A 13,926-nucleotide genomic window follows, 5' to 3' on the forward strand; every position below is an offset into this window, starting at 1 on the left:
ATAAAACTAGTAGTAATAATTAAGATAATAATACTAGTAATAATAATCAAGATACTGATAGTAATAATAAACAAGATTACTTAACTATTATTATTTTATGATACAAATTGAACCTTACACGGCTGACTCTTTTACTCGGTCAAATTGGCTAATGTGTTTTACTAGCAGCTTTACTAGCTGCTGTTTTACTAGCTAATGTGTTTTACTGTGCTTCCCCACGGAAAACCAATCGTAACTCGAGATCGGTTTAGATTTCGGCAAAATCCCCTCTTATTGCACATCTAGAACATATTAGGAATAGTTCTACCAGTTTTCAGCTTTCTAGATTTTCTGGAGATAGGGAGAATAGTGTATGGATGATAGTAAATATTTCTTCCCCAGCCTAGTTAGCTTGGAGGGTAGCGCGTTTTCCTTGTAAGCGCTAGGTTGCGGGTTCGATTCCCGCCCGGGGCGGATTTTATCCTGAACGGATAAGGTTCGTTTTCGGGAGGGTTGGCTTTTTCCTATCCTGTCTTCTTCTCTTCGCTTTCGGGACGATAAGACCTTAGCAGTTATAGTTTCCCCTATCAATATTTCTTCATCTGATCACCATTTTCCATTTGGTTATGTTCGCAGGGAAATGCAAGGAGTCCGAATCCCCATTGGAAGATGACCGGGATTGTACGTGCAAGTGTCGCGCCCCACTCATCCCCATTGAACGAGAATCCCATTGGTAAGTATCACTAATGGTGGATTTCACCAACCTTCTTTCCAGCCTCAAACAGCCCGTGAGCTTAACAGCCCTGTTAAGCCAATACAAATTAAATGGAACTTAACTGGCTGTTAGCTTAACAGGAGTTCTAATGACTGAATAAATTTTGGTGAAATCCATTTGACCCCCATTGAATGAGAATACTATTGAGAAGTTTGCCTGTATTGCCATTTCTGGTTGTTCTTTAAAGGATATAACTGTGCCTTCAGGTTGAGGGCTTCGCGCACGGAAAATCATTCAGTCGAACCTAAACATCGATAAAGACAATATGAATATGCAAAATTCCTCAATTTCTTCACCATTATTGATACCTTTATGTTTATTGTCTTCTGCTCCTCAGGTATAACCGCAGTATCGCGGTGTCCGGTATCAACAACTGTGCCTATCCATGCCAAGGTATCTTCTTCTCTCAGCCAGAACGTGAGTTTGCCTCCATGTGGATCTTCGTCATGTCTGCCCTCTGCTGCATTTCCACTCTGATGACACTCACTACATTCCTCATAGACACGGAGAGGTTCAAATATCCAGAGCGTCCCATCGTGTTCCTATCCGGCTGTTACTTCATGGTCAGCATTGGCTACTTGATCCGTGTGTCTGTCGGTCATGAGGAGGTGGCCTGTGAAGACCAGATGGTTCGCTATGGGGCTTCAGGTCCTACACCGTGCACACTGGTCTTCCTCCTTGTCTATTTCTTCGGCATGTCCTCCTACATCTGGTGGGTCATCCTCAGCTTCACCTGGTTCCTGGCTGCAGGACTCAAGTGGGGTAATGAGGCGATTGCCAGCTACTCGTTGTACTTCCACTTGGCTGCGTGGCTCATCCCGACCGTCAAGTCTGTCAGTGTGATCATCATGAGTGCTGTGGATGGGGATACGATTGCCGGTATCTGCTACGTGGGGAATCACAACATTCACAATCTCAAGTACTTTGTCGTGTTTCCTCTCATTATCTATCTCATCCTAGGGATCATCTTCTTGTTTGGCGGCTTCATCTCTCTGTTTCGCATCCGTAATGTTATTAAGAACCAAGGTGGTATTAGTAACCGCACCAAGGCAGACAAGTTGGAGAAGCTTATGATTCGTATCGGGATCTTCAGCGTGCTTTCGACACTGCCGGCATCCATTGTGATTGGTTGTCTCATCTATGAGTCCTACGTCTACAACGAATATGTAGAGAGTATTGTATGTCCTTGCAGTGAGAAGCTGGATAAGGATTACTTCAAGCCCCTGCACGTCGTGTTGCTACTCAAATACTTCATGGCGTTGGCAGTCGGGTTGACCTCAGGGGTGTGGATTTGGTCCGGCAAAACGTTTAGCTCGTGGAAGAAACTCTGGAATCGTCTGTTTGGTTTCAATAACAACACAACGCGCGTCCTCATCAACACAAACAAGCACAGGGTCCTCAAGCAACATGACTACTTGCCGCCCCTGGCACACGGGATGCCGCCACCCCCTAACATTCCCATCCCTGCTGTCCCTGTGATGGGGGGAGGGGCACACAGTATGACGTCATCACTCAAGCAGAACCCCTACTCGAGTCATGTCCATGTATGACATTATTCTCAGCTCAATCCGCCTGCTAGATCTCAGAACTCTAGCAACGAGAGCCAGAATATGAGCAGCCAGCATCACCATCAGCAGCAAGTTCCTGAGATCAGCAACTACGGACCGATCTGAAAGTTACTGCAAAGTACGCGCCTGTAAATAGTTCTGTACATAGGACCTCGGCCTAGAGATTGTAATCATTGTAAATTTATTGTGTATAAAATGACGAAATTTTGTACAGAGGGGGTATACTATTTGAACAAGTTTGTTGTATTTTGTGTAATTTATTAGCGTCTGTTGTTGACTGGAATGATAAATGTGCCATATTTAATGAACATTTTCGGATGACGAAAAAGTCTGCACTATAGCCCGACATGATACCACTGCCATAACAAATTCCAATAGGTAAAAATTTGGTACCTACAATTTTTTGGAGTTCCCAATAGCACTGCCCCAAGGTACCTACCGTAACCTTCCTCCTTATTTTCCTTATCCTATAGGGGGTATACTATTTGAACAAGTTTGTTGTATTTTGTGTAATTTATTAGCGTCTGTTGTTGACTTGAATGATAAATGTGCCATATTTAATGAACATTTTCGGATGACGAAAAAGTCTGCACTATATAGCCCGACATGATACCACTGCCATAACAAATTCCAATAGGTAAAAATTTGGTACCTACAATTTTTTGGAGTTCCCAATAGCACTGCCCCAAGGTACCTACCGTAACCTTCCTCCTTATTTTCCTTATCCTATAGGAAGGAAAGCATTCCTCAATTCCTCGCACTTTTTTGCACACTCTCACTCATAAATTCCACAATCCACTGTCGTGGATTCTACAACTTGTTAAAAAGTAAAAATTAAATTGGACACTGCCACAGTTCTTACAAACTCGTTAATCCTCAAAATAATTCTTTTTGAATGAGCATATTGAGCATATAATTTTTATAGCTTAGGATATCTTAGATTATACTAATATTTATGTGTTTTGAGCGAAACTTCAAAATTCCTTAACAAGTCTCCGAGATGAAAAAGAGATGGTAACTTCGGACCTCTGTAAATAAATTTCATGTTTCAGAAGAGAAAAAACGGGTTTGCAAAAATTCAGGTATCCCTCATAAATTAGAGTCCCGATTAAAAAGAAGAAAAAAGTAATTAAAAATGTTTGATTTATTAATATATGTTTTTTTCAAAGCTAAATGGGTTTCTGAAAAATGCTCATCCATCATGTTACCCTGCAGGTTTTTTCCTAACCCAAATATAAACCGGGTTTTGAACCTCTTCGTCCTTTGTGGCGTTATCAGAAGTACTTAGGTATCCTTAAATTTCTATTAATAGTAGGTACGTATTATTTTTGGGCCCTTATTTTGTCCTTATATTCAATCATGATATACAGTCGTATGTTTTGTACTCAAAACATTGGTTTTACAGTCCAAATCCTGTAGTTTAGCGTATATAATAATAATAATAATAATAATAATAATAATAATAATAATAGTGCTTATTTATACTGCTCGCATAGGACTGTAAAGTCCCTTTACTCCAGCAGTGGGAGTACTATTATTGTGGTCAAATTCTCAAATTATATTGAGGATAAAATTCCATACCTCGGCTGGGATTGAACCCACGGCCTTATTATTGTGGTCATATTCTCAAATTATATTGAGGATAAAATTCCATACCTCGGCTGGGATTGAACCCACGCCCTCCTGTTTACCAGGCGAGCGCCTTGACCACTACACCACCGAGATAGGTATATGTTTAAATAAAAAGCGAATAGCTCATCCCGAAAGGGAATCGCCGGAGGCGTTCTCTACCACCTAACCCTTAGAGCTCTATTATTATGTGGTCAAATTCTCAAATAAATGAGGATAAAATTCCATGCCTTGACTGATATCGGACCCACATCCTCCTGTTTACCAAGCGGGGGTCTTGTCCACTACGTCACCTAGGCATATAATAACTCACTTCATATGTTGCGTTACAAGGATGAGGAAAGTAAACACTGAAGAGGCAAACATAATATACAAAACGAAAACAAACAAACATTTCAAACACCCAATGCACACACAAAATTCCCAAGTCCTGATTGGTTGATGAGTAGCATTTCCGTATTTGAGTTCGAAATCCTTATATTCATCCACATAATTATTCCCAATATTCATCCATAAATTCATATGTAACTATATTGGAACCGGGGAATTTATTAAAGTTTGAAGTCAGTTAATTCAGTAGGGTCTATTAATAAATTAATCATGTGTTTACGGATAGATTCCGTGTGTTCATGTGTGAATATAGACACAGAATACCTACTTACAATATATGAGTAAATGAGTATGTTGGAATACATATGGATTGTTCATCAGTGAATAATGTGATGATGCATCCTCTTGTGAATCAAGTATGTATGTTCATATTGATATATTGGATTGTAATGATTCAAATGTTTTATGATTTCACTTCGTATAAATGACGAATACACTTACCATCCTAAAAAGAAAAGACCTAAAGGGATATCTAAAAAAAAATTGGTATCCGAAAAAAATCATTATTATCAGTATCATCTTCTAAGTTACTTTGGGTCTACAAAGGTCACAGTGATAATTGTGTACTCTCTCTCAGGAGAAGAGCAAGCAGACATATGATATTGGATATACCATCTTCTGGGATACCACTCTTTTTTTCCTCCACAACAGATTTTTTTCATTAGGTCACCCATGCACTTTTCTTTTACTTTCCTTTTCTCCTCAGGAGAAAAGATTGAAGAGTAAAATTTGTCTTTTTTCCGATGAACTGTTCAATTTGTTGTAAATATGTGTACATTTCCTTGTGATCTGTCTAGTCCTCGAACTAATATTTCCTATGAGAAATTAGTAATTGTATAATATACAACCATTATACACAAAGTTGTAAAGTTGTTAATTGTAAAATTGGTAACTGTAAAATTGTTAATATTTTTGGTAGTGTTTTCTAATGATGTGTATTTTTAGTTATTTTGTATAGTTGAAAAATTGTGTGTGTCTAGTGTAAATCTTCCTAATTAACTCGTACGTATGTTTTGTACGCATATAAAATTTAACTATTTCTCTTGCCATGATCTTTGATTTTTTTAGTTATTTTTTCTTTTAAAGGTGAATTGATCTATTGATTTGTAACTTGTGCTATTGAATTTTTCGCTGTAGTATTGTTAAAATTAGGAGTATTTTCATTGGAAGTTGGTTGTTAGATCCGATTTTCGTTTGGCGACAACTAAAAAACTATAACTAACAAAAGCCTCACACCTATGTAGGAATTGTTGGGCAAATCGTTGGCCAATCTTTTTCCCAAACCACCAATCCTCAATGAAAATGCTCAAGAAAGTTTTCTTTTCTATTTTGTAAAAAGAAAGTCCCAATTATTTTGATTAGAAAAATGCCATAAAATTTAATTATTTAATTTTGAAACAATTCGGTATTTATATATAATATAGAATTTCCTTTAGGTTCCATGTCTCGTTTTCCAATGCTCCTTTGGCACAATTTGTTGAGCATAAAATGTGCAATTTTTTGTTTCTAAAATAGAAGAATACTTTTGGTGGATTTCATTAATGACTTTATTCAGAGATTTCGCTATTGGGAGATTTTTTTTTTAATTCCCCAAAAAGGAGTCAGTAAATCTATAATATTCTAGATTTAAAGGAGTGAAGATGTTTCCAAGTACAAGTGATTCAAAAACACATTTCCCTAACTGATGTTTAAACACATTGAACCCTTAAATAGACATATAGGTAATTATGTATTTAATGAGTTCTTTCACAAATTTGGCAAATTAGAAAGTTACAAAAAGCCAAATGACAAATAATGACGATTTTTTTGGACAATTAAAAAGTCTCCCTTTTGTGAAATCTCCAATCAAGTTATTGGTGAAACCTGTTACATAATTATGTCTATTTTAGCTCCTTTTTCTCTCTACTATTACTTTGTTTATCAAGTGTGAATTACTCGGCTGTCCTATTCAATTCCATTCAACTCTCTTCTATTTCTCGATTTCAATAGAACCCATTCAGAACTTGTACAATGATTTCATTATTGTCCCCCCAGCAGAAGTGTTGGAATTTGTATGGAAACAACTCCCCCAATCAAGATAACAAACAACACACAGGTCCTTGTTAGAAAAGAAACAATAAATAAAAAATGTAAACATTCGAAAAAAAGAAAAACGAAAGGAAGAAGAAGAAGAAGAAGAAGAAGAAGAAGAAGAAGAAGAAGAAGAAGAAGAAGAAGAAGAAGAAAAAATGGTCCTTTAGATTCCAACGATTCTAACCCAAATGCATATTTCTAAGCCAGCGGGATACCAGATTTCTTTTTCAAACCCCAAGAGGGTTGTTTTGGGTTCCCACTTTTTAGGTTCTTGTTGGATTAATAGTAATAGTAATTTTATTATAAAAAGTCTCAGGTTACAGGTGACACAATCTTGATCTTGGAATCGGAGATTATTATTATTATTATCATTATTATTATAATATTATCATCGTTATTATTAATGTTACTTTGTTTCACAATGTAAGATGTTCTTTATTTCTAAGATCCTAATCCCTCTGGGGAAAGAGGAATAAAACAGGGATAATGTTTGGAGGGGCTGTAAAACAGTTGGTTTATAGACTTTATATTATTATTTTTATTACCTACTTTTTGTTTATATCAATGGCCGTCAGAGGATGTTGTGACGCTCTAATGATACCTACCTATGTAGCTTGTTGGGGAGTCCGTGACTAAAATTCATTAAAATAATAATAATAATAATAATAATAATAATAATAATAATAATAATAATAATAATAATAATAATAATATATTTCTCTGGGTAATTTGAACCTTTTTGAGGTCTGGTGGGACCTCGTAAAAAATTATACTCAGTCTTACCTACTCGTATATTGGGGATTTTGCGCGAAAAATTGCAAATTGATTTGGCTATTTCGGGCTGCACTCAGCGTACTGAACAAAAGTTCTACCTGAGCTAGCGGGCTATGTCATTAGCACGTTGAGTGTACCCGTTCCCAATAAATCACGAAGTTAAGCAACATTTTAATCACCTGTCTAAATATTTTAGAAAGCATTTTCCCAGGCGGCAAATCTTGGTTCAACAGTCAAAAATGCCCAATAAGCACTCCTAAAAGTCATTTTCCCAGGCGGCAAATCTTGGTTCAATTATCAAAAATGCCCAATAAGCACGCCTATAAACTCAAGTCCATAAAACTGCCTTTGTTCTCGTAATTTTCCCAAGAGTACACAAAACAAGAAGAACTTGAAGTCTGAAGAACCCGGACCCTTGACTTGAGAGTCAAGTGTTAAACCAGCAGCACAATGACTAAGGTACATTTCTGACGCCTTATCGGGAATCCAAATCTGGGTGTTTGCCAGCCTAGTTAGCTTAGTTGGTAGTGCGTCTGCCTTGTAAGCGCTAGGCCGCGGGTTCGATTCCCGCCCGGGGCGGATTTACCAACCAACCTAACTAGGCTGGCAGTTCCCCATATCTAAAATTCATTCCTATCTCGCATGGTATCTTTTGTTTGATTGCTAAGCATCTGAAGAATGTTGGTACTCATGTCATTTGGGTTAGGAAATGTTTCTGATATTGATAGAAAATGCTGCATCATTAGTCTTTGTCCAGGGGAGTTGGTATGTAAATAACTGGTGCTTGTAGGCTTGTTCCCGAGTCGAGAAAGAGAGAGATATTGGTATTTTGTCTACGCAGGAATTTGGTCCTATAATCTCAGTATAAATATAAATAAGTAATATTAGAACCTGGATTTATCTTGAACCCTGAAGATCTGAAAGTAGCAAAAGGATCTATTTTATTTATTTATTTATTTTTTATCAACATTAATTTACTAAAATTTGCGTAAAACTTGGGTTTAAAATTTGTCTGAAAACTGCAAAAAAGTCCGAGTAATTCACACTTCCTTCTATTTTTCTTCTTAAATTTAAGTCCTGGACCACAGCTCGAGTTTAAACTTTGTTTAAGTTAATCCGAGATTGGCTTAACTGGTTATCAATTTAATTCAATAATTAAATTCAGATTCGTTTGACACTCTACTCAAATTACAATCCCAGCTAGGATTTGGTCTATTATTTTAATCCAACGTTAACCTAAACAAAGTTTAAACTCATACTGTGCCATTAAACCAAGATTACAGGGATGTTTTTTTTTCTTTATTTAGCTCCTCATTTCATTTCCTATTATGTTGCTTGTTTGAATATTTATTTGATGTTTGGCATTTATTTATGTTTCCTATTCCTACTATTAAGTTGATAGGCGCAATCATTTCTCCCTCTAAGAATACAACAGATATACGTAATTTTTGATTTTTTAAACAGCCGATTAGCAGGGATCGTTAACCCGTATAAAAAAAAGAGGGGGTTTGATAGAGGGAACTGTTACTACAAGATATTATCGTTCCGAAAGCAAGACAGGATAGAAGAAAGTCAGCCGTTCCGAAAACGAACTTTACCTATTTGGTATGAAATCCGCCCCGGGCGGGAATCGAACCCAAAAGGAAAACTTTACGGTTTAATCAGCCCCCATGGTGTAATGGTCTTTGCTAATCGCTGTTAAATTTGTTTGACTTGATTGTATTTTATATATTTACAAAATATTTAGGTAATTAAATAAATTTAGGTCTGGAACCCCAGTCACTTAAGCTGGTTTAATTGTTTAAATCAGTTTAAAACGCCTGTGGAACCAAATCTAGTAGAACTGATTTACTTTAACTTTTTTAAGAGCGTGAAAGGGAAGAAAATGCTTGAAAAATCACCAAAAAGGTCAGCTCCGATTGGGGTTCGAACCCGCGACCTCTAGATCTAGTGTCCAAGTATGTTTACCACGTGATGTTAACAAAAGGCCCTGCTTGTTGGTGAAAAAGACCTTTTGATTTTGAGTTGAAAAGTTGACTCAAAATTCAAAATACTTTACGATTTCAATGACTGTTTGTTACCTTATTTATATTTTTCGTAAGATTTAACCTAAGTTATACTATTTTCAATTAAATAGGACAACAGACCGCAGTTGAAATCATGTTATCTTTTTTTGGGTTCTGTTTACCAAAATTGATTTCCCTGCGTTTTTCTTATTACAAAAGGGAAACCGCCATCTTTGATTGAAAATGGTATACAATATTTTTCATGTGTAAATTTAATATTCGTAATTAAAATCACGAATGAAAGATCTGTACAAATTTTTACAAATTTCCATTTTCTTTGTAGATTTCCCCCCTTTTTTTAGTAATAATAAAAATATTTAATATTATTTTTTATTATTATTAATAGATTGAAATAGTAATAAACGTAGATGACTCATAGGTCTTGGGCTATTTTGTGTATGTCACATGAAGGAATATTTGTTTAAACCTAATGGAAGCTTACAGGAGCAAATACTTTGAACAAATTTAGTTTTCCTTTCAAGAGGGGGGCTAAAATGGAATGTCTAAAATACCACATCCAGCTAGGTATTCGTACAAATTTGTTCAATTGAGGAGCTGGGTGCAAAAAGGGCGGTCTTGGGCTATTTTGTGTATGTCACGTGAAGGAATATTTGTTTAAACCTAATGGAAGCTTACAAGAGCAAATACTTTGAACAAATTTAGTTTTCCTTTCAAGAGGGGGCTAAAATGGAATGTCTAAAATACCACATCCAGCTAGGTATTCGTACAAATTTGTTCAATTGAGGAGCTGGGTGCAAAAAGGGCAATAAATGAAAATCATCAAGCTGAGATATTTAACTTTAAAGTTTTCAATTTTTCATCAATAAATATGAATAAAATAAAAATAATAAATTAATATTGATTAATACCAATAAATTAGTGCGTTTTATTATTATTAAAAAAAAAACCTTGCTACTAGAGATGCGACTTTTGACTCATCTTTGGGATTGGATCCCAACTGAGCTACTCAGTAAAAGGAACTACTCTTTTTTTCAACTCGCTCTTTGACTCCCGACTCTTCTCTGATACATATTTAACTTTAAAGTTTTCAATTTTTCATCAAAATCCTTGAAAAGTATGTTTACAAAAAACGCTGTAACTCATCGAAAAAAAAGTTATCACTGCAGTTCAAACGCTGGAATATAGAGCGCACCACGGTCTATTCTAAAAACTGTTTTCTGCAAAAAGGGCAAAAAATCAATATTTCCCTTTTTGCACCCAGCTCCTCAATTCATAACAGGGAATGGAAACATGAAAAAGTATATCAACTATAAAATATCCAAATTAAACAAAGGTAGGAAGACCAAGGTTAACAATGAAGGTACGAGGTTAACATTTACTGGTGTGTTCACACAGTCGACGGCCTTAAGGTTATGGAATGGACAGCATTGAACATTGATGCCCTCAAAAATAAACAAGAATAAAAGATCATGCCAGTCAGTATACAAAATAGAAAGTAAAAATAGTTCAGATTTTGCACTTTCCAAAATTTCCTCAAGACTGTAACGATGGTTCGTCATACCTGTATTTTCAGTATGGCCAAAAATCAAAACTCATCGTTTTTATCAGATCAGAGACCATTTTGGCAATTGAGATAGCTTGTCGCAGAATGGAGGGAGCCTCGTCACTAAACACCTTGGCGGGTAGGTACACAGTACACATTATCCAGTAGTTACCCCATCAAGATCATGAGGAATTTCATAATTTTTTTTAGAAAGTGCAAAACCCATCTCTGAAAAACATACCTATCTGTCTAAAAATGTTCTAAAATAATCTGAAAATCTATGAGACAAAAATCCTACATATTAAATAGTAAAGAGAAAAAAACGTATGTCTAAAATATAATCTTTGGTCTGTGTCTAAAAATCTAAGATTAACTACAATGTTTAATAGTCGGGACCATAACCTGAGATTAAATTAAACTCGGTTTAAGTTTAACTCTCGGATTAATCAATTCTGATTGGCTAACATTTTCGAAATCAACCAATCAGATTTGCTTAAACCGAGAGTTAAACTTAAACCAAGTTTAAACTGAAGTTGTGGTGCCGACCATTAATAAAGGGTGTCCCAATATAAGAACGCAAGATTTGATTGTTTAATAAAGCATGGTTCTCCATGGAATGAAATGGACTTCTTAGATGATTTGAGAATTAAACATTCTGAAATTTTGTATGGAACAATAATCAAACAAATAACTTCCTCGACTTTGATGGTACATTCGTTTCCTTTTGACAAAATTTTCGATGACAAATTCGAGGAAATCAGGCTGTATCTCGGTGATGCAACTTTGAATTTCACCTTTCAATGCTTCAAAGCTTGTGAGTTTGTTGGTGTAAACCTGTGACTTTAGATACCCTCACAAAAAATAGTCTAGGGGTGTAAAATGACATGATCATGGAGGCCATTTCTCGTCAGAAAAACGGCAAATAACAGGATTTCGACTAGGAAAATGCTCGCGCAAAAGTGATTATGTGTCAATTTTACGTTGTTGAACAGTTTTAGGCTTCATGATTACTAATTTTGATATGTTTACAATTAATCTGTAAAAGATTGGGCAAAATAAAACAACGCATAAGTAAAAAAGTTATGACCCTTTCAAATCTTGTGTTCTTATTGGGACACCCTTTAGTATAACCTACTCGGGTATTCAGTATACAAATTGGGCCCCATACACACCCAAGGCAAACGTTAGGTAAATATTTAAAATTACATGCCTTTATTACGTAATGAAACGTACGTATTTAAAAAAAAAAAAAAAAAAAAAAAAAAAAAAATTTCCTTTGTCGTTTCTGCACTTCCGTTAACGAGACGCTAATTTTGGTTGAAAAAACTCTCTAATACTTCTTGCGGTACTTCTCTCACTCAAGGACCGGCTTCTTCTGTTTAAACATAGGCTACACTACTATCACGTGACGTGAAGTACAGTGTAGCTATCATGAACGAAATTACGTACATTATGGAAAAACTGTGAACTACATCTTTCCATCTACATAAGTCCCCATGAGCTCACGTGACGTGACGTGATAACAGTTCAACTCACCTGAGCCACTAGTGCTAATATCCCTCAGGACTTCACTCTCAGGATCCATCACCCACTTGTTCTCACTACTCCCATGTCAATTTCCTAAGAGTGTCCCAATTTTTTTTCCAAAGGAACTGCTGGCTTCCATGGCTGGACAGGAGTGCTTATTTGTACTGCTCGCAGACTAGAAAGTCCCTCTACTCCAGCAGTAGGCTACTACTATTATTGTGGTCAAATTCTCAAATTATATTGAAGATAAAATTGCATACCTCGGCTGGGATTGAACCCACGCCCTCCTGATTACCAAGGTCTTACACCACCGAGGCAGGTTAAATAAAAGCATGTAAATCCTACAGACTACAGGAACTATACAGTGGAATATAAAATATAAATATAGCAAAGTAAACAATTCAATGCCTAACGAGTAGGTAAACAATTTTACAAGAGATCGGAAATCTACAAACAAAACACCTAACGAGCATTTTCCTTTCGCGATTTTCATAGTGGTAGTGGTGGAAAAAAAGGGAAATGGAACATTGCCTGGCATTGTATGTTTTTGGGGTGCAATAGTTCTACATACTGGACTCCGCACACAGGAATTTCGTCAGTAGACCCCTCATTTCAATGTCATCTAATGTAATCTTTACCCACCAATACCACGTGAAACGTTCCTTCCTATAGGATAAGGAAAGTAAAAAGGGGGATTTAACTAAAAAAACACATTGCATAATTAACAAATAATGAACAAGTCTTGAGAGTGTTTCTTCCTACTTTAGAACGGGAACACCTGTGAAACACACGTAAAATAGAAACAAAAATTTAAACGTTAGAATTTTCCATTCAAATCTTTCTACTGCCCTGTTTCAAAATCATTCAATTAACACTTTATCATTTGTATTTGTTATCTAGAAATTCAATACTAGATTAAGCATGTACACAGCACCTTTTTACAACAATAAACAAATGGAAAGGTAAAATTATGCCTCGATAAAAAAGGATATTTTTTAAACAAGCTTTCAATATACACAAGCATGAAAGAAAGTAAAAATAATGATAATATTCTGAACGTCATAACCCTACCAAAAAAAATCTAGATTAGTAGAAATTTCCCGTATACAATGTCAGCAGTTATAGCAAAACAAAAGTTCTTTAAATTTAGTTTTTCAAATATAATAAACAAATGGAAAGGTAAAATTATGCCTCGATAAAAAAGGATATTTTTTAAACAAGCTTTCATTATACACAAGCATGAAAGAAAGTAAAAATAATGATAATATTCTGAACGTCATAACCCTACCAAAAAAATCTAGATTAGTAGAAATTTCCCGTATACAATGTCAGCAGTTATAGCAAAACAAAAGTTCTTTAAATTTAGTTTTTCAAATAATTCAAAAAATGATTGGAAATTTTCCAAATGATCCAAAACATAGGTACATTTACATTACCCGCAAAACTTTGTGATTAAAAACATCTACTTTAGCTTTTTATACAAAGCAAAATAAACAACTGGCATGATAATCCTAAAGCAAAGATCTAAACAAAGAATATACAAAAATTGACTAATCCATAAAAATTCATAGTAAGCAAGAATATGACTACATTTAAATTGATAAAATAAGAAATATGCATAGGGTAAGTGTACCATTTATT

General features: G+C 35.5%; 1 protein-coding gene and 2 long non-coding RNA genes across 3 annotated transcripts; all 3 read left to right on the plus strand.

Annotated features, from left to right (window-relative positions):
• The first annotated feature begins 577 nt into the window (after window positions 1-577).
• LOC103525027 (frizzled-2) lies at window positions 578-2,341 on the plus strand. The gene is made up of 2 exons (XM_026820251.1): window positions 578-712; window positions 1,092-2,341. The coding sequence occupies exons 1-2, from the start codon at window positions 606-608 to the stop codon at window positions 2,302-2,304; spliced, it is 1,320 nt and encodes a 439-aa protein (XP_026676052.1). The 5' UTR covers window positions 578-605; the 3' UTR covers window positions 2,305-2,341.
• A 458-nt stretch (window positions 2,342-2,799) lies between these two features.
• On the plus strand, window positions 2,800-7,599 carry LOC113465597. The gene is made up of 2 exons (XR_003390254.1): window positions 2,800-3,747; window positions 4,050-7,599. It is a non-coding gene; the product is annotated as an uncharacterized LOC113465597 (long non-coding RNA).
• Window positions 7,600-12,375: 4,776 nt separating this feature from the next.
• Window positions 12,376-13,573, plus strand: LOC113465598. The gene is made up of 2 exons (XR_003390255.1): window positions 12,376-13,247; window positions 13,465-13,573. It is a non-coding gene; the product is annotated as an uncharacterized LOC113465598 (long non-coding RNA).
• Window positions 13,574-13,926: the final 353 nt, after the last annotated feature.

The sequence above is a fragment of the Diaphorina citri genome, unplaced genomic scaffold, assembly GCF_000475195.1.
Source record: "Diaphorina citri unplaced genomic scaffold, Diaci psyllid genome assembly version 1.1 scaffold133, whole genome shotgun sequence".
Lineage (NCBI taxonomy): Eukaryota > Metazoa > Arthropoda > Insecta > Hemiptera > Psyllidae > Diaphorina > Diaphorina citri.

What these genes read in the sequence shown, in the direction of transcription:
- LOC103525027 (XM_026820251.1), top strand. Translation starts at nt 606, where the DNA reads ATGTTCGCAGGGAAATGCAAGGAGTCCGAATCCCCATTGGAAGATGAC. An exon ending in ATTGAACGAGAATCCCATTG is followed by an intron (nt 713 to 1,091) that starts GTAAGTATCACT and finishes TCTGCTCCTCAG; the next exon opens with GTATAACCGCAGTATCGCGG.